General features: G+C 40.9%; 1 protein-coding gene across 3 annotated transcripts; it reads left to right on the top strand.

Annotated features, from left to right (window-relative positions):
* The first annotated feature begins 534 nt into the window (after positions 1–534).
* wdsub1 (WD repeat, sterile alpha motif and U-box domain containing 1) lies at positions 535–21,170 on the top strand. Of its 3 annotated transcripts, XM_035409010.1 has the most exons (13): positions 535–689; positions 1,038–1,457; positions 1,881–2,068; positions 4,265–4,351; positions 10,181–10,274; positions 10,893–10,926; positions 11,096–11,136; positions 11,230–11,333; positions 12,889–12,912; positions 13,791–13,817; positions 15,657–15,836; positions 18,758–18,892; positions 19,753–21,170. In XM_035409010.1, the coding sequence occupies exons 2-13, from the start codon at positions 1,063–1,065 to the stop codon at positions 19,902–19,904; spliced, it is 1,461 nt and encodes a 486-aa protein (XP_035264901.1). In that variant the 5' UTR covers positions 535–689; positions 1,038–1,062; the 3' UTR covers positions 19,905–21,170. The 3 variants fall into 3 exon arrangements, with proteins under 3 accessions (XP_035264901.1, XP_035264900.1, XP_035264899.1); XM_035409009.1 differs by lacking the exons at positions 12,889–12,912; positions 13,791–13,817; positions 15,657–15,836; positions 18,758–18,892; positions 19,753–21,170 and adding an exon at positions 11,910–12,818 and having other exon boundaries at positions 11,230–11,868; XM_035409008.1 differs by lacking the exons at positions 12,889–12,912; positions 13,791–13,817; positions 15,657–15,836; positions 18,758–18,892; positions 19,753–21,170 and having other exon boundaries at positions 11,230–12,818.
* Positions 21,171–21,280: the final 110 nt, after the last annotated feature.

The raw sequence follows: 21,280 nt of genomic DNA, 5'->3' as shown, positions 1-21,280 counted from the left end.
GTTCCCAAGACCTAAACTGGCTGCTGATTAAAAGAAAAGTACCTTGGAAATGAAATCTCCAGTAACTCCATGATTGGAGTTTGAGACCATTCTCATAAATTACTGAAGTACTGTACCATAAAAGCTAAAACAGAAGATAAATGCATAATTTGTCTTTCAATGTATTTCTTAAAAAATACAGCTGACGGCAAGTGGGTTAGTAGGTAACTCTAGTAGCCTATATGGATTTATGTACAGTTCTGTCTCAAACCGAAGACATCTGATTATCCGCTTTCAATCACCCCGTTCAAAACAATATAGGTAGCTCTGAAACTGCGCACGATTTCCTCAGTGAGTCCTTCAGTTTCCTCGATTTTACACATCATTGAAATGCATGGGTCTGACTGCCCATTGTTGACAGTACCTCACTGCGTTATTTCGCCAGCAGTTGTTGACAAGGGGCAGACTAAACGTTTGAAGTCATGAAACTCAGTATCAGGAATGTGAAAGTAATTGTATCGGGGGGAAAGATGGCAGATAAAAAATATTCGTACAAATAAGCATACAGTAAAATAACACGGTCTAGCTAACGGTGACGACCTTTCTCTAAACTAGCCCCTTCGCTCCCAGGGATGTCACATGACTGTACCGCGTATCACGCTGGTCGACCAGGAAATACGTAATGTCAGCTAGATAATCCTTTCTCTCAGGTATTAAACGTTTATGCTCTGTATTCAGTGCATCTATTGTTTTTAAATGATATACATGACTATTGTAAATGTTTTCTTTACATGTTGGAGTTGCCGTAGTGTAGTTTTCATTTGCCATTTTTTCGTTGGCAAGTTATGTTACCTTCATAGCTAGGCGATTTGCCTGGGAGTTGCCTTGTGTTATTCATCGCAACGACAAATAGTATTGCACTTCTAGCACTTCTAGTTACGTAGCTTGACCCTGTATCGGAGTATCGTCGCTATCCATACCATTCAGCTTTACAGAATCGTTAAGTGCGCCATCTTGTGAAAAACATCGCTTGTTTATTATATTTATTTATTTTGCAGGGTCCAGCTGACACGGACTATCAAAATGGTGTCACTAATTTGCACGATCAGAGACCACAGAGATGACATAAACTGGTGTGCATTCTCTCCTAAACTGTTGGCTACGTGCTCCTCTGACAAGACCATCCGCGTCTATTTTACACAGGACTTCTCTGAGCTTGCATTCTCGCCACTTACTGGACACGGATATGGGGTCCATTGCTGTTGCTTTAGTCCCTGTGGCAAGTTCTTGGCATCTTGCTCAACAGACGCCACAACAGTTGTCTGGAGTATGGACACCGGTGATTTAGTGACAGTGTTTGAGCACCCAGGGCGAAGCCCCGTCAGGGTGTGCGTTTTCTCCCCTGATTCTTCTTTGATCTCAGGTGCGTCTGATGGGACTCTCGCCCTGTGGGACTTGCCTTCAAAAACGTTGCGCAGGTAAATCCCTTTACTTTCGAAAAAAGTATGAAAACATAAAACTGTGCGTTATGCAGCCGCCATACACATCTATGCCTGACCAAATTGCTTTTAAAAATTCGAATTGAACACGTGTTGAATAAATGATTAAAGAACACATGCTGCATGTAGTTACACACACATCTACTGAAAGCTAAATGCGTATGCGTGTCATCGTCAGCACTTTTATTCAAAAATATTTCATTCTAAGGTAGTAAGTTAACTGCATGATTGAGCACTATCTGTTTAGTTTTTTTTTTGTGTCGGAGTGGATTGCTATTTTTTCTATTTAAATTATAATGCAGACAGTACAGTGAGACAGTACAAATACAGTGGTTATTATTTATTCTGCACAGCTATCAATTTATGTCAGTCTTTGATTTGTGGAAATATATTAACCCTCAGGACTGGTGCAAGTAACGAAGCCTCGATTGTAGCATGTTCCTTCACTCCATGCGGTCAGATGTTTGCAACGGGATCAACCTATGGCGACATTAGGGTCTGGGATCTAGAACTGAATCCTCTTCACACTGTGAAGAATGCCCATGATCTAGGGGTCACCTGCTGTCAATTTGCACCCAAGCTCCAGAATGGTACGTTTAAGTGACCTCACAACTTCCTCTGCTTTCCTGAATATTTACTTCTCTTCTTCACTTCCTTTAATTGGGTTCTCCTGGTCATGTGATGTCAGACTTATTTTAGCATTGCTAGGGATGTTGATCATGTTAATTAAAGAGCAAAGTGTAGCATGTGTTAGGCTACATTTCTGGTTCATGTGAAGGGGCCCCAAGCAAGCCAGAGGCACTTCTCCTGACCCACCCAGTCTACTGCCCTGCATAGGTCAGCTGCACCCGAGGCACTGACCTGCCATAATTTGATATGGATCATTTACAGTGCCCCTAATAGGAGCCATTTTCTGATTGTCTCAGGCCAATAATGTGTTGTTTAAGTCCAGATATAATAGCCCGTTTGCTGCCGGTAGGTTTATGCTACAGTGCTTCTCTATGCTGCACAGTATGCTGGCTCTGCACATAATCAACATAACTCACAACAGCGCTTTGGGCTCTCCATAACAGGAAGAGAGAAAAAAAAACATGTCCCTGATTTCTCCATTTATCACGAGCTAACAAGCTTATGCACACGCGCAAAGGAACCGATTCATCCGTTTACACACAAAACATTTTATAGGTGGGTGTAGGTGGTGACAACACGGCGTGTCTTTAATATGCTGTGGGGTCAGGAGCGTTTCCACTTCCACGTTACACTGCTGAAGTGCGAACGGCCAGACTGGGAGACATTAGGACGGCCTACATAGCACTGCCACATGCTGCGAACTGTAAGCTCTTGTGAAATGAATAACAACATGTTCTAGTTGGGAATTAATTAAATGTGTTATTTGAATAGATAACACCTCGCACTCTTGCAAGCCTCTCAGCCCTGACAGAATAACTAAAATAATAGGACCTCAATTTTGACCTGGATATTCACTTGCCATTGAAAAGAAAAACATTCTCGCTGTGCATACTTGACGCAGATGTCCAATTCACTATTTTGAGCATTTTTATCACTTTATTTTGATAATAAATATTGTTGCCTCCTGTTTTGCTTGCTGGCAGTAAAATGGAGGTAAATCAATGAGTATAATGGTAACAACCAACAGAACAATTGTTCGATCCAAACGTTCTTTGACTAACCCCTACAAAGGAAAGTAAAAAGTAAAGGTAATCTACTGTTAGGTATTGTAGTTTTGTATCCAAACAAGGGAGAGTGCTTTTGGATTGTCCTGTAGAAATGCATAAGACTCACCGTAAATAATCTTTAAAGGTTACAATATTTTTGGGATGTTTCAAATGCAGACTGATCATAAAGCTCACCTCCTTCTATCTGCACCAAATTACTCTCCCACTCTGGAATCAGAACTTCACCTCCACAGAAGCCTCAATGTGCCACAAAAAACAACATACATATATGGCCTTATTTATGGTAGTTAGGCTATACAGTTTGGCTGGAAATGTTCTCCAATTTCAGTTGTGTTTGAATGGAAGTCTGTGTTTTATAGAGAAAATAAATAAATGAATAAATAACCCTTATGTACTTGCATTTCTTGGTTAAAATACACATCACATGTAATGCAATGTTTAGATTTGTTTGGACACAAAACCGTTTGAATTATAATAGGTTATGATAGAGATGGAAACTGCATGGCATACTTCTGTGACAAATGCAGTAAGAAGATTGAATGCATGTGAAATAGGCTACATTATCAGAATTTTAAATGCTCTAAGTATAAATATATTGATTGCTGTAAGTACTTCTGCAATACCAATACCTTTTTGAATGTGTCTTTTTTAATAATCGTCTAAATTTGAAATCTGTTAAAATAATTCCATTGTGTTTGAGGCATTGCATTCGCACGACAGGAAAGTTTAGGCTATTAGGTGTATCATAACCATATGTTTGGACGAAAAAGGGTTATCCATTTTAATCAGCTGAGAAAAACATATTAATTCTGCCTGCCATGGAAGAGCTCCTTGCTCAGTTTTCTTAGCCATTGTCCTATTCTCGTTCATTTTATGAATAAAACTCTTGTAACGTTACTGATTCTTGAAATATATAGTAAACAGGAAACACTTGTTTTCTTATTGACTGCCATTTATAATGATTCCTGCTTACAATTTTGTGGTGCGTGTCCCCTTTTTGAAACGTTCCCCTTGCTCTCATTGTAATCTTCCTTCAGTGTGTCTCGGAAGGAAACGTTAGCGCGCTTCTCTTGCTGTTCTCTCTCCCAGACGGGTGTTTGTCGCGGCTTCGACTGGCCTCCTGTGGGCAGGACAGCCAGCTGAAGATCTGGATGCTCTCTCGGCAAGCCGCAGCAGGTACACCGACCCTTATCCCCGTCTGTAGCTCTGCACATTAAATAGACAAATGCGCCCTCTGCTCGACCTTGGATCTGAACCCACTGAAGAGTAATAGTTGCATCACTGCAGAACAAGACGGCTTATGGTAAATTAATTCTCATCAAAAGCACGAATAATGAGCTGCATCAGCTTGAAAGAAATGGTCACTTTACAATATCTTTTTGGCTTCCAGGGACCTCCAAATAACCCACACAACTTCTATTAAAGGGTTTTATTGAAATGGTGAGGAAATTACTCAGGTCTGCCCTTTGCATTTTTCTTTAATAATATGTACTTCATTTGTGTTCAGGTTTTTATTTGTCTGACAGCTTTCACATACAGAATATAATTGTTTTAAAAAATAGGACTGCAAACCTTTACATAACTCTTACTATTGAAATGAGCAATGAACAAAAGCTAAAAATATTTTTTGCGGTTATATGCTCTCACTCCACACTTTTTTTTTTAAGCTGTGAAATGACAAAAAAAAAAACAGTGGCAGATAGAATTCTGCACCTCATACAGAACAGAAGTCAATGTCTAACCTGCCTCCGTTGCTGTGGAAACGGGAATGTCTGGCTGAGGGGGCTTCATCCTGTGTCACATCCCAGCAGGATTAATACAAGGCCTTTGTTTTAGCCCAGTGCCTGCCGAAGGGAGAGGCTACTGAACAAACTGTAAGAGAGGAGAGAGCACGCGTCACTCACGCTGCGCAGAACGGGGGACGCTGTTTGTTTTGCATTTATATTGCTTTTACATTCTTTGGAAACTGAAATTCAATTCATTGAAGGATCATCTGCAAAAGTGCTGTCACTTTTTTTCCTTTTTTTTCCTGGATGCTCATACCAGTGACTGTAGCATTAATATCAACGCACATAGATATTGTTCAAATTGAATTTATTCTAATTTTGATCTTCCAGTTATTGCATGTTGATATATTTACCGGATCTTGACATACTCTTGCACCTGTGCATTGTCCTCTTTGAATTTTATTAAACATTTATTTGGAAGTACACATTACTTTTAAAGTACAACTTCGGTGATTTGTAACCCCTTTTGCCATTTGTTGAATAACAGAAGTGTAGGTGGGTGGTGCTTATCTGCGACGACTTGCACTCTGAAAGTAGAACCGAGAGCAAGCCTTGAAATTCCACAAAGATGTGCACACATCCCGAGCCTGGCACACGAGGCTGCAAACACACACCCACTCCCCTAACCCCACCTAGCTTAAACCCACCTCTGAGTATGAGATGACATAATGATGTGGGGGAAAGACCGTGATCATTAATGGCCAGTGCCTACATTTTTCTACATTTGTCTGTTACGACCAAAATTGTTAGATTAACCATACATACGTGTCACCTTGTGTGTACTGTATGTTCTTGTATTTGTAATTTCTTTACCAAAGATGCTCCTTAATACTGACAGTGAGTTCATAAATGAAAATATACAATGGTAAATGATAATAGATACACACTGCCATCTGGTGGGCTTACTAATAATGGCTTTTCATGTCAATATTGATAATTTCACAGGCAATTTAACTTCACCAGTGAATTTGGTTTGATAAGCTTTATATTTAAAAAATTATATCTGAATTGGGCAATATTATTTTCTATTAATTAATTAATTTCTATTCTATTTCTGTTTGAAGGTTTAGCTCCTTTGTTTGCTAGCTGTAGGCTATAGCTAGATTATAAACAATAAAGAACACAGTTTTGCCCATTAAGAATCCAGCTCGCTGGCTTGCGGTGAGCAGTTTAGTCATTTAGCAGATGCTTTTAGCCAAAGCAACGGCCAAAATTGCATTTCACCTGGCAGACAAACGCCACTAGAGGTAGAGATAAGCAAAGTTGCAATTATAAGTGCCACTGTCAAGGTGCATGCCTCAAGATCTTCAAAATAAAGGGGCATTTTAAATAGAAGCATTGGTCTGAAAATGTCACGTTTTTGCCACTGAATCTGCCTTCCTGACTGATTGGGGAAGGTTGTGCCACCTTCAGGGAATGAGGGCAGAGATTAGCTGGGGCTGTGAGCAGTGGCTGCTGGGTGCTCAGAGGTAGGACAGCCAGCTGGGGAAGGGATACTGAATGGAGAGGTCTAGTTGAAGTGTGTATGGCGCAATCATTGTCTGAAGATAGGTAGGAGCAGTGGGCAGTACCAATGCATAGCTTGGAATACCAGTGTGAGATTGAATGCGGGTCGCCACAGCAAGACAAAGAAGGGTGTCCAAACGTGGAATTCTAGTGTGAATTTGGGGAGGACGAGGACCAGGTGGGCAGCGACATTCTGGACCAGTTGGAATGGCCTGATACCTGGTCATTTTCTACATTTGGTTACATTCATGAGTGACTAGCAAACATTGTTTCACTACACATAGAAGTGATCTGTTCTGTTCAAAGATACCTCACACCTGCATTAACTAATGATGCTAATCTGATATGTATGTCCTGTATACAGTTCCTTGGTTTTCTAGTTACAACTACATAGTGGAATGTTTGCCTAGGAAATTCTATGGAGCAAGTGGTATCTTTTAATTTTAAATGGGTGTAAACATAGCACAGCTGTCAGCTAGTTATTTACAGGGCATAAATTAGTTTAATGATAATTAGCAGCAAGTCCGTTTGTTTAATAAAAGTTTACTCGCCAGCTAATGTTCTCCTTTTTCTAGCTATGTTAGCTGCACAAACATGGGTCTGCTAGCCTGCAATCTATCTGGCTATTTTACCTGTAGCTAGCAAGCTGATTTTGTGAACTACTTTATTGTGGTTCTCCAAACTGTCCAAAATTCAGTGTGTTTACATAGCCCATGTTATTGTACGCCATATGAATGGAATTTAGACTAAATTTGTCCATGGATATGTCTGTGTATTTCTGCATGGCAGTTGTATGGTAAGATTCACTGGCAAAATGTTGCTTCACATTTTGTTCTTCTCTGTGGAAAACTGATTTGTACTTGGCTGTTATGGTACATCACCTGATATGGACTTCACACAGGGGTTGGCTGCATATTCCAGACCTGGTTACATACCTGCTATAGCTGCAGGTTTGTTTTTTAGGTCTGTGCATTTTACTGACCAAAATGTATCCATATAGCTAGCTAGATATATCAACTTTTTAGCTAATGACATAGTGTTTTTGATTGCTCAAATGCAATATTACAGTTACTGTTTCCTTTCTCTCTCGTGACAAGATAGGGATGCCATGGCCCAGTGCAGTGACTGAAATTGATATGAATTCTTACTGTACAAATACATTTAATGTGTGTTTTTCTTTAAATTAACATGTATCTTTGAATAACTGAGGACAAAAGGTTAAAAAAGGTCCTGCACAATGTAGGACATCTGATCACCCAAGATATTGGTAAAACAAACAGCAAAACTCACAATATTGCCATATGCATAGTGATTTGTGCTGCCTTTCTTCAGCAGATTACTTCATTAAAATCTTTGGGTTTTCCTTTTTAGTGTGGTTGAAAGAAAGAACACATAGCCTAACTGCCATACTTAGGATGTCTGTTTTTGACAATGAAATCTTGGCCCTCTATCTTGTTTCTTTGTTCCTGTCCGATCCGTTCTGCTAGCCAATAGGAATGCTGACATAGCTTCTGTTGTTGTCAGGCAGAAAAAATGGGATACGCCAGCCACTCTTACTCCACCTCCCTCTCCCATGATGCAAATTATCTGTTGGGCCAGTGGGAACTAGCAGTAGTGTTAGTGTGACATCATAATTAGACCCAAAGGCTTATTTTTATTTTGCTGATCGTACCCAGCTAAGTGCATAGTAACCTGACTGGCTAGGCTAGTGGCTAGCACTGCGTCTAGGATATAGGTCAGCTGGGCCACTTGGTTGGCTTAAGGCGGGCAAAGTGTAACAAGCAGTTGACGTAGCCCTGTTACTGAGAATGTACTGTATAAAGGACAGTCATGGAAAACTAGGCTACAGTGCATTGTGTGGATCACTGAGTTACTAAAATGTTTTAAATCTGTTGACTGAATGATGGATTGATGAATGCATGTGTCTTTACCCTGCTAGCTAGCTTGATTCCTAAGAGTGGCCTGTGTGCTGATATTCTTTGATCTTGGTATTGTGCTGCTTGTGTTGCCTACAAGAGTTAAGCTGTGACATTCAATAGGTCATGAAATGAGCTATGTTGTATGCTCAAAAAATTATTATATAATATATAAAATATATATAATATTATTATATAATATTCTTCTATACTAATACAATTGTTCAGAAAAAAAAAATATTTTGGTTAGCAAGTAATATTTTTTCCCAAAAGAGATGTGTCACAATTATTCACAACCCTAATAAATATTTTAAACAAAAAATATTAACATAGTAGGCTATTTCTTCAAGTTAATGTCAATCTTAGGGAACTGTCCTGTGGGCTCCCATGGTTTCTTGTTTCACTGGAGTATAAAGATGGGGTAACACAGGAATAAAAAATATGTGTCATGATTAACCATGGGAAAGAAAAGAGAAGAGATGGTTGCAAACAAATAAATAAAATATAAAAAATACTCCTTTCCACTATTATGTTAATCATTAAGAAGTTTAAAACCACTGAAACAGTGGTAAACCAAAGAAAAATTCAAGGGCCACATTTGAAGATCTATAAAAATTGTTTGCATCTTGGGGGACACAAAGTCTCCAAATCTAACGTTAGAAGCCATTTTCTGGCCAGAAACCCCTTTTGGAAGGCTCAGAAAATAAAAATCTATTGAGGGCAATCAACAAAATCATTTGCGAAATGGCATTGGAACTATTAGAACCGGTTGTTATGGTCAGATGAGAGCAAAATGAAGCTTTTTGGCCATGCATACCCGCGGTTGGTTTGGCATCGGAAGCGTATGTTGAAAAGAACGTCATGCCCCTTTTTGTTATCATGGGATTGTTTTGCATCTACTAATGCTGGAGAAATTGAGGTCAATGGGACCATGAGCTCCACCAATTACCCACACATATTGGCCCAAAAGCCTGGTTTTCTCTGGCTGCTAATAGATCTTTCAGCAAGGCAATGATCCCAAGCATACCTCAAAAATGGCTGTTTTGTAGTGGTCATCTCAGTCTCCAGGATTGAATCCGATTGAATATTTGTCATTTGAACTGAAGAGGGTGGTCCACAAGTGCAACGAAATAATCTGAAGGATCTTGGAAAAGTTAACCAGTCTCAATAGAACATGGCTCCATAGGTCTGTCCTTGCAAAGGGAGAATGAAAGTACTGAAAACAGGGCTTTGGCTTTTTCAGACACATTTTTTTACGTTTATCATAAAAAAGTGATATTGCAGTTGAAAATGACATGAAATGAAAGAAAGGTTCCATGTTTGAGAATTAAAATACAGGTCAGACCTTACTCATTTTATAAAGACTTTATCATTATGGACAGGTCTGTATGTGACCATAACGTAAACATTCTTACCTTAGGCATCCAAAATGATAAAATTTAGTGAAAAATTCAGTAGATGAACAGCAGGAACTTTAGTCAAGCAAAACTACAAAAACCTATGGATTATATAGAACGGTAGTTTGCTCCTTCAACATTGATATAGCATTTTCAACTAAATGAAAAAACAATCATACATTACTGATTTTTTCTGTATTATTAGTTTATTATCATTTTTGTAAACCTGTTACTACCATGATAATGTTCACCATAATACAGTACTTACCTTAATCTAACTGCTGTCTCTTTAAATATATTTGTTGAATATGTTTAAATGTATTTCATGAAAGGGTTTTCTTGTTCCTTGTCTGAAAGTTTTGTTGTTCTTCTTCTTCTCTGCTGGTGGTTGATGCGCAGGTTGCAAGCTGCAGCTGCTGCACACGCTGGTGGGGCAGACTGCGCCCGTGCTCTCCTGCGCCTTCTCCGCTGACGCGCAGCTGCTGGTCTCGGGGTAAGCAGTCAGCGCATGCCCTACCACAGCTATAGTCAGTGCGCTTTGCCTTATGGGAAAATGAAGAACACATAAGGTGGTCTGCCAGTGTATGGACTTCCTCTGGCATGTCCTCCTCAGCTTAGCATATCATAGCATGCTGTTCTGCTTGTGTTTTCGCACTTACATGCAGAACCCTGAATTCTATTTAGGTAGAATCAACATTAACCTGTCTGGTAATCAAGATCTGTTATCTGGTATATTGAACTATTTCAATCTTGTCTTATGGATAGATTATCAAAAATTTTTAATGATTGTATTTCTACAGCAATAGTAATAATTCTACATAACCAGTTCAAGTAGCAAGGCAGTTTTTTGTGTAATCTTGCAATGAAGAGCAATGTGTATACTTTCAGTCGTTTTCATCAAGACTTGCTGTCCTTCATACTGTCCTGCCGGTATTCTGTTTGACCACTAGGGGGACCTAATCTTCTTTTTTTAATTTCTCTGCCACTGATTCTCAAATGTTGCCTTCACCCACCTGTTTTTGATTAAAGTAGTGTTGCGTTGTACCTGCATTTTGGCCACCTGTACTGTTTATATGTATGTAATTTGTTATGTGTTCTTTTCTCATGGCAGTTCAGTGGATAAAACTATCACAGTGTATGGTGCTGTAAGTAAAACCTTTCTATAATATCTTCTTATAAAGGCTTCATTTGAGTATACAGTTAGGTACTGAATTATATTCAGAACTATATAAACTTGAAAGATTGCCCAAAATTTCACATGAATGATTGCTCAAAATTCCACACTGTTAAATAATCTGGCTGTGTGATTCGTAGGACCAAGGTGTTTTGCTGTATAGATTACACCAGCATGAAAGGTAACGTTCCTCACTTGTCATTATGGAAATAACTTAAATATACTTATGTTAAAGTGTGGGGTGCCTGACTGTGTGTATTATGTGCTTCTTCAGATATGTGACAGCCTGTGCCTTTTCAGCAACCGCACCTTGCCTTATAGCCACAGGATCCATGGACAAGACCGTGAACATCTGGCGGGTGGAGGATGGGATTGACCGTACGTGTGGAACTCTCCTTCTCTCACTACACCCTCCAAACACGGTTACAGACGGTCAAAGCTCTCCTCACTACACCCTCCAACCACAGTTACAGGCAATCAAAGCTCTCCTCACTACACCCTCCAACCACAGTTACAGGCAATCAAAGCTCTTCTCACTACACCCTCCAACCACAGTTACAGGCAGTCAACGCTCTTCTCACTACACCCTCCAACCACAGTTACAGGCAATCAAAGCTCTTCTCACTACACCCTCCAACCACAGTTACAGGCAGTCAAAGCTCTTCTCACTACACCCTCCAACCACAGTTACAGGCACTCAAAGCTCTTCTCACTACACCCTCCAACCACAGTTACAGGCACTCAAAGCTCTTCTCACTACACCCTCCAACCACAGTCACAGGCAGTCAAAGCTCTTCTCACTACACCCTCCAACCACAGTCACAGGCAGTCAAAGCTCTTCTCACTACACCCTCCAACCACAGTCACAGGCAGTCAAAGCTCTTCTCACTACACCCTCCAACCACAGTTACAGGCAGTCAAAGATCTCACTACACCCTCCAACCACAGTTACAGGCAGTCAAAGCTCTATTCTTCTCACCACAACCTCCAAGCAAGCATGGTTACGACAGACTCCCCTTGCAACAGCAAACTTTTAAGTGTGCACATGCGGACGTGTGAGCAATTAGCAATTTAGAGAGTCACTGACTGTACAATTTGCAGTTGGAGCTTTTTATGAGAATGGTTGATCATTCCACATTTGTTTCCTACTGTCTCACTGAGAACAGCATTATGTATTCACGTCGATTTACTGGAGGGTTGTGCGTTTGTAAAATAACAGGCTATGTTGTGTAGTTGGGGATGAATCCTCTCCTCTCAGCAAGACTGCAGACCCCCTACCGACAGCAAAGGCTTGTCACTCAAAGCTTTTTTCTGCGTATAATAGCACGAACCGGCGCTACGTGAGCAAATGCTGGAGGAAACCCCGCTCCTTTGCGAGAGCTGAAGGAACACACTTCCTGTGCCCTGGAGAGCTGCGGGGAGAATGTTTCCTGGCTGAGGTAGCTGGGTAGGGGCAGAGGAGGGTTATGAATGCAGCGGCTGGCCCCTGAGCTTCAGGCCCCCGCCGACAGATGGTACAGGGCCCCTCTGGGGATAGCGGACCTGAATACGGAATCTATAAATATCACCCGAAAACGCTCCACCGTCGACACCCAGCCGCAGGCCACTTCCTGGGGATTTCCTCTGCCAGTAGCTGGCGCTGACGGAAAATGCCAGAAACCGGGCCTCTCTGCGCAGCTCTACGAGCCTATCTATCTGATAATACATTTGCAGCCATGACGGATTTCTGTATGTTTGGGAGCTGTGTCGCAAGCCTCGTGCATGGCCTCAGAGTTCCCCTTCACATTTCCTTATGTGAGATTAAATACACTTTCGCCTGAACAGAAGTACAGGCTTGAACAGCCCCACCCCCCCCCCCCCCCCCCCCCCCCCCCCCCCACACTTTGCTGTGCGAGATGCTAACGTTGTTTTTTCCTCCTCTGTTAATCATTAGGAGATGAAGGGAAGTCCCCGCCGGGTGAGTCCTTCTCCTCGTCTGTGCTGCTGCGAGCAGTAGAGGTCACTGTGTGTTTGCTGAGGGGATCCAAGTCTGACATTAATCAAAGGGTGTTTGGGGAAAAATTCAATATATCAATATCAGTGTGACGTTCGTCGCAATAATGTCACACCTGTTGTTTTCCGAGCGGCCACTCGGGCTTGGTAGAACATCCACATTCGTCGCATGGAGCACCAAATTGATTTTTCCCCTTGCTTTTATTTGATCTAGATCAGATGGAAGCATCCTCTTTCCCTCTGTCTTACGGTTCTGTCGCATCCAGTGCCACATGCAGAAATAATTAGTCCTGTGCAGAGATTCAGTTGCTATCAATCAAACAATTCCCATGAATTTTGGTTGATTGTGCACTCTGTCTAGTGAAGGTATTGTGTGTGGTTAGGATTTTTCTGGAGTGTGTTACCATTAAGTGAGAAGGCAGGATGTGTATGTTAAATAGGTTAATAAATAGGTTTCCTTAGTAATAAGGCTAGTGGCTTTATGGACCAAGGTACCTGCATAATTGCAGGCTTAATTGAGTACAGCAGGAGAACTATAGCATCTGTTGAGCTGCAAAAAGTTACATGCAGTGTGTCTGCTGTTTCCTGAGTAATTCTTGATTATGAAACATTAAAGATTTAATTTAGATAGGTGCACTTTATTTCCACTCTAGATTTGAACATCTTACAGCATGTATATTAAAAGTGAAATTTTGAATATTTCATTGCATTACAATCACAGGCACACTTATCCAGAGTGGCTTACAGAAGTGGAGTATTAAAACATTGAAATATTTTATTGTAAGTGTTAGTAAGATTTTTAAAAATACTCGTTTTATTCTTGTTTTTGTTTGTGTTTCCCAGCTGAAAGCAGTATAGCCACATGTGAAGGTAAGAGAAGAACAGTTCATCCATTGCACTGTGCTGTCAGTCCTTGCCATTTTAAAATGTCATGGTCTGTTTTCATTTTAGCAGTGTTATAGGTACTGGGACAGTTAATGCATTAGAAGACAAAATCACAAACGACAAGGCCGATAAAGCCACAGTATTCACTCAGCAGTGGAAGATTATATTAAGTGGGCCATCTATGGGATGACCTCACAAAGATGGAAGAATCAGACAGCAGGTCACAGAGTAGGCTGCTGTCCACCTCCAAACGCACACCCTCAAATTCCAAAAACTGTGTTTTCATCACGTTAGTTGAGCGGCAGCCTCGCTGCTGCTGACATCCAGGGACGCCTGTCCACTTTGGGATGGGTGAGGGTTTGTGTGTGTGGGAGTTCGTTATTTTGAAGTTCGCTTTTTTTATGATATTGCTGTATGTCTTGTCAGGTCATTCTGGGAAAAAGAAACTTTGCACACTTGAGTATTGTTTTGACCACAGGTGCACTGTTAAAAATATAGCCACTTGTGCACTGCAGTTTAAATGGGTTTTCATATCTGTCTTTCACTTTCAGTCTAGCTTAGGCAAGATGCACAGTCGACAGTAGACTCTTAACATGGAGGTATTTCTGCACACCACTTTGAGTCTTCGGCTGCACATATGCACACACAGAAAGGCCATGATTAATGTGATGCCTGTGGCCATACTAGTAATTGTTAATAATCAGTTAATTGTGAATAATTAATTGCCAAATAATCTGAAAGATTTCATTTAATTGTCTTAAGTGTTATTTCTTTATAGTCAAGGTTGGAGAACATACTGTGGCTAACCTAAAGACCAAATGGAGCCTGACTTTATTTCACGTTATGCTGAAAGCTAGAAAATGTGCTTTGTCATAACAAATGAAATGTATTAGATATAAATATTTGCATGTTATCAGTTTATGGTTTATATCAGAGACCACCCACCAAGATGTGAAAGTCAAATCCCATACACAACCTCCAAACAGGCCATGGAAATCTAGAGGCGAATATAGTGTATATTCCAAGCAATAAAAATATGGGATGTGCATTTCGCCAAATCTAAATTCTGTGATGTATTATTTCAAAGCGTAAATACACCCTAAGAGAACCACTCAAAGCTGTAAGGGATGAACTCCACACTGGTAGTGCTAGCCGATAATTTATTTAGTTGTGCTAACACTTTAGTCTTTAACCTTTCATCAGGGCACGGATGAGTAAAAACCCGTAGATAATGGTCTTCACGTATATAACCACAACGGCTTCGGTCATGAGGTGGTTGGTGTCTGAGACTCGGGTCATTAGTGTCAATCTAGAGACGGTGAAATTGGGAGTACAGAAGACACAAAAATTACTTTGAGCCACGATAGATATCTTCAGCCTTTGCTGGACTCGTTCAGCTGCTTAATGATGGTAAATGTAAAGGGCTGTGGCTCCGCACAGTTATGATTAGAAAGCCCTCGTGACACACGAGCGTGTTATAAGTCCCATCTCGTACTATCAAGACAAACGACGGTCTCTCGATGTCGTCGGCGAGACGGTTTTGATGCAGAGAGGTCGTGCCGAGGCCTCCGATAATAAATATTTACCGGACCTGTGAATGTGATTAAATCGCAGCTGAGAAACGGAGGGCACCGCGGGGTTAACCGCTGGCGTTTGTGCGGCACGCCGCCCGTTTCTTATTTTGTCTGAGAGCGGACGATAATTGGTTATCCGTGCGGACGCGGTGTTTATGCGAGGAGCCGACGGGAAGCGCTTGGTGGGATCAGATAAGCGGGGTACGGCGGCCCCGTTGGGAAGCCACTTCCTGTTTTGCGCGCTCTCCAGACAGGAAGCTGCCGGGTCACACGAGGCTGCTGGTGTGCGACTGGTCGGAGGAGGACGTCTCGGCTTGGCTGTGCGCCGAGGGGCTGGAGGCGCTGGTCGGCGCGTTCAAGGCCAACAACATCGACGGAGGGGAGCTCGTCTCCCTCACCAAGGACACCCTGGCTTCTGAGATGAATATAGGTGAGGGTGCGTCGCTCGCAAGCACTTCTCATTACGCACCTGTGGAACTGTGGGAATTTTCTTGTTGGCAGCCATGTCATGTGAATTTGTTTTCCTGGATCTTCCAGTGAAGGTCTTAATGAGCAGCAGGTACAGGACTTGCTTAGTTTAGATTGTATGTAAAATTCAGACACTGCATGTTCCAAATGCAATTTTTGAGATTGATAAGACTTAATGTAAAATTCAGCGAGAAATCGCCCCTGCCAATTTTGGAGTGATGACACCTAACAAGCTACTTTATCATTACATGAGCAGGAACCTCCCCTACTCAGGAAACAAGAATGGCACAAAGTTGTATGTTAAAACATGGACACTTTATTAAAATAAACTAGCATGTGTCATCTGCAGGATACAAGCTAGTGTGTATCATCATCATCATCATCACCATGTCCAGAGAGCAATATTACACAATATTTATTTTAGTTTTGTAGGACCACAGTTGAGAGCAAAGTGTATCTGTCTTGTGTCCTCCATGCATTACAACAGAAGCATGAGCTAATCAGCTTTGAAAACACCTTATTATCCAACAAAATCCTTTCTTTTGGAAAGTGAGAATTGTAATATAATTTTAATATAAATATAATTATTCCAGGGGTGGAATGCACAAAAAAATTCAGCGAATACATAATCTGGCTGGAAACAGGATTTACGGATTTGGATTTATCAGGGTATAGACTCTTTAATGGACTTGTACATGCTTTTAACTTTTCTGTGCTGTGTCTGTGTTTGTGAGCATTTCCATCTGTTCTTCTATGGAGGGTCTCTTTCTTCCCTCTATCTCTTCCCCTTCATTCATGCATTCATCTTTTGAACATTCATCTTTGCTTCATTATGTGTATTGTGTGTCACTGTCGTCTCATAGAAATGAGTCGCACTTGTAATATTGATGTGATTGAATTGAATGCTAATTTGTATGATTGTATCTTCACATACCATTCTGTAAATCCCAGCTGAGGCTTATTAATGCTTGTAAAAAAAACATTTTCTGCATCTTACAAATTACACCTGATAACCAGAGATCTACTGAGTGCATGCATGTTTCTGATGGATCTTGTGTTTCTATGGAGAAATGGGTAGATACACAGTTAACTCTATGTGATGTCATGGTTGTAATTTAACTGCAGTTCTCCTACACAACAAATGGCCTTGTTCCCCACTTAATTTATTCATTTACAAATGTACAGTATGTGACATGGCACTCAATTTAATAAGTACTGTAAAGACCAAGCCTCAATCTTCAACTCCAAGGACAATCTTACTGTTAAAATATTGTACTGTGCCTTCTATTATTGCCTGACTTCCATAATAGTCTTTTTCATTAAATCAAGCTTGAATTTGGCCTCATTCATTTATTGTGGTAGAACAAAAACATTACAAGCTTGTGCTTGTTTTGATAGCCTTGATTATATTTGCCTCTAGGTGCCAGCACTTTACGAAGAATAATCCAAGCAGACCTGCTCCATTACAGCACTGTACATTAAGTGTCCTACGGATAAGGATGTTTTTTGTGGAAGCGTTGCACGTAAAATGATTTTAGTTCCCCGATCAGTTCATTTCTGCCCTTTTCATCATGGCGCTCCTATGCTATTGTTCATCCTCAAGTCCTTTTTTGACATTTGTGTAAAGGAAACCCATTTATCATGCTCTCTCATTCAGTGCGGCTCGTCACCTTCTGCAGTGAAGGATGTGTTAGTGGCGCCATCTCATCCGAGATTTGAACCCCTGACCCGACCGCGCGCGCCCTTAACCTTTCCCCCGCTCCCCTTTTCCCGCACAATCACATCCCGCGTTCTTCACGTTCTTCCCCCCCGTCTCCTGAGGGACTCCCGAGCTTGCCGAGAGGGCTAATTAATAAAATTTGCCGGAGTCGTCATACCGCGGTCTTCGGGACGCGAGCCGGCGCGGTCTCGCTTCGGCGGCTCGGTCGCCGCGGGAACGCGTCTGGCGCTGGAGCGTCTGCCGACCGCGGGTCTCTGCGGACCGAGCAGCCAACAACCGCGGGCCGAATTTACACGAGCGGAGAACCCGAGGAACGCCGTTGCATTTCGATTACAAATCGTTTCGTTAGAGGGGCGTTTGTGTGGGCCCCTTTCATCCTTTGCAGTATCCTGGGGAGCGGGTTCGAAATCAGGCCGCAGTCAGGGCTGCTCTGCGGAGGGCTTAACTCTTCCAGAGAACACCCAGACCGTTTAAAGTCAGCTGGAATTCCAGTCTGCGCTTTTTTCCATTTGTTTTCACTTTGTTTAATATCAACAAAGCTCACTGGCATGCCAGTGGCGACAGTTGCAGAATGAACCGGATATTTGGTTTGTAGTCCACGATAAAGGAGGGAGTGTCATTTGAACAGGAAGCTCTTGTGAGGTCTTTGTGGAGCTTGTTTGGCTATGCAGAGCAATTCCAGACTGCGCTGAATTTCTGAAAATCACCTGAATATCACACACTAACCCTGTGCCCCCTTGAGTTCTTGTTTAATGAGAACAGTTAGCATGAAAATGAAAGGTATTTGCTTTCACGAGTAGGAAGTAGGAGAATGGGATTTACTGGAATTATCTTAAAGGCGACCTCCAGCTTATCTGTTTTCAGCATGTTGGCTTACTGACAGGTTAAAGTACTATGTAAGAATTTTTCATTGGTTTCCCATAAACCCAGGATAAACTCTTACAGGTACCTGCAGTGTGGCATCTGTTTGTCTGCTTTATGCATGACTCAAAGACCCTTGAAGCAAAGAAAGCTCATTATATTTGAACTCCCGTGTCTTTGAAGTATAACATTGTGAATCCAGGGATATTTCTTGTCCCTGCAGTTTGCATTACAGAGCAGATTTTCAAGAGTTTTTATTAATATTTTGTTTTGAATGTGTCCTGTCTTTTTTCCTCATTTAGATTCGATAGGCCTTCGAAACAAAGTGATGCGGAAGATTGAGGAGCTGAAGATGTCGTTGGTTTGCACAGGTGTCCCAGATGAGTTCTTATGCCCCATCACCAGAGAGGTTATGAAAGACCCCGTCATAGCAGCTGGTAGGTGCATGTTTGGCCAGTCTTTGAAACACAACTTTCATCTTTCTTCCAAGATGGCAGTGTTTTTATTTTACATGAACACTATGGGCCAGATTTATATAGAGTACATAAAGCTTGCAGCGCAAAGTTTTGACTGCTCCGTGACTTTAGCCAATATTTTCCTTGACCAAACACTCAGCCTTTATTGCTTGGCTGCAGTAATTAGCTAATAATAATTCATATGAATATTCTGTGCCATTTGATGATTTCTTGCTTGGGAAGTTGAAATAATGTGATTCTTGTTGATAGGATTTTCTCAGTGCATCTTCAAGTACTGTACCTGAAAATCAACGCTTGTTAATTGCCTGAACATTAGTAAATTCAATGGGATACATAATCAGCCACACTTATAATATCTCTGCCAGTTATTTGCGCAATCCTCCCTTAAATGCACATGCATTAAGGAGAAGAAGCGTGCTTGCGATGACTCAAATAGATGACATAAATACTGCGCTTCCATCCGTGCGCCTGTTTGATACATAAGATGGATGTTTCACGGGCAGACTGCGTCATGTCAGCATCTGAAAATAGTCGCAAAAGGCATAGTACATCTGGCCCTATATGACTTGGAATCTTTCTTCCTTTGATTACATAGTTAGACACCACAGACACTGTCAGTAATGTCTCCCTTGGTTAGTCAATACTGATGGTTTTGCCTTAGGACATCTGATTGAAGGTCTCTCAGCACCTTTCCAGCATTGCATATATGGAAATTTGCTAAATACCTACAATTAATCATTCACTGAGTGATACTCATTTGTCTCATTTACGGAAATACAATGATGGTCAAATAAATGCTTGCTTGTGCGTTTCTCAAACAGATGGCTTTTCCTATGAGAGAGAAGCAATTGAAAGCTGGATCAACAGCAAGAATCGCTCCAGTCCCATGACAAACTTGCCATTACAGACAACTGTGGTCACTCCAAACAGAACCTTGAAGATGGCTATTGGTCGCTGGAAGAGCAGCCAGTGATTAGCAGCATTTTTCCCTCTGGTCTCTCAGAATATTTTCCAATATTTGAGAACAGGAAGATTTCTTTTATAGCCAATCTCTTATAGCCAATAGCCAACCTCTTGGTCAAATGTATATTCTGATCTATCTATATGAGTTTAGAGCCATAGTATGCATAAATGTTTATCTCATGTAGGTGTATATTCCTGGATGTGTAGTTCACCTTGTAGATAACCTGTCGTGTTTTTTACTTTATTTTTTACAAAACCTCTACTTTAATTGTAAACACTCTCTTATTTGTATCTATCTATTTCAGAAGTCTTAAGAGTTCTGACTGCTCCATCTTTGTACTGTTCCTGAAATTAGATGCTGATGGGAATATAACCTATGTAGATGCTTATTTGATTTTTAGCCTGTTGTCCGAATATAACCGATGATTTAATTTTGGGCTGCTACCACCTGATGTGATAGGAAGACAGTTCTGTAAATGTGAAATTTTGTCTTTATTGAAAAAAAAACATTTTGGGCCACGTTTAATTCATATTTATTTGAAAGAATACCATGTTGCCTTCACACAACAAGTTGAAAATTAGTGGCCCTAAATAGTAATAATAATCATTGAAATGATGTTCTGAATATGCATGTATGACTGCTTTAATAGTTTTGGACTGGGCTAAATTCATATTCATAAAGAATCAATCCCTATCTTCACAAGTTAGTTTAAAAAATTGTGCCCCAAGATTCAGCCCTCAAAAATAGCGATGAACCCTATGAATAAGGAAGTGAAATCGGGCTCATTGATTTAATTGTAATGATTGCGTTTCTAGCCGTTTATCCAGGCTTTGGTCATGCGACGCTGGAAAGTCCTGGAAATAATGTTTCCTCCTTTTCATGAAAGATGTTTTGCTAATGTATGCCATTCTGTGCCAGCACTCTTCTTGTTAGCAAACCCATAAATTTAATTTCCAAACCATGCAATTTTAGACTACTTTGGAGTGTTTTGCTAAAGACCATAATGGCCATCATTCCTGAACAGAATACACTGTGTCTTATTTATGAAACTAATATTGCTGTTTTATATGTCTGTGTCTGCTATCCTGCTATGTGAGGAAGATATGTGCTGTCAGGCTGCTGTATCACTCTACCATCATGGGGCGTTACCAAATAATATACCAGCATGTGTTTTCCCAATATGTCAGTCATGTCAATTGAATTTTTATTTTATTTTGGAGGTTGATCCATTGTGACAACTTCCATACTACACTATAAAAATATTTTTAATCATGACCTCTGGAATCTGTTTTGAACCCTAAAATACTGATCATATCCAAAAAAGGTCTGGTGAATTCAGATTCTCCCACTCTTGTTAGAACCTCCAACCCATGGCTTGAGCAGAA

Source organism: Anguilla anguilla, chromosome 3, assembly GCF_013347855.1.
Source record: "Anguilla anguilla isolate fAngAng1 chromosome 3, fAngAng1.pri, whole genome shotgun sequence".
Classification (NCBI taxonomy): Eukaryota; Metazoa; Chordata; class Actinopteri; order Anguilliformes; family Anguillidae; genus Anguilla; species Anguilla anguilla.
This window is presented reverse-complemented; position numbering and strand designations above follow the sequence as displayed.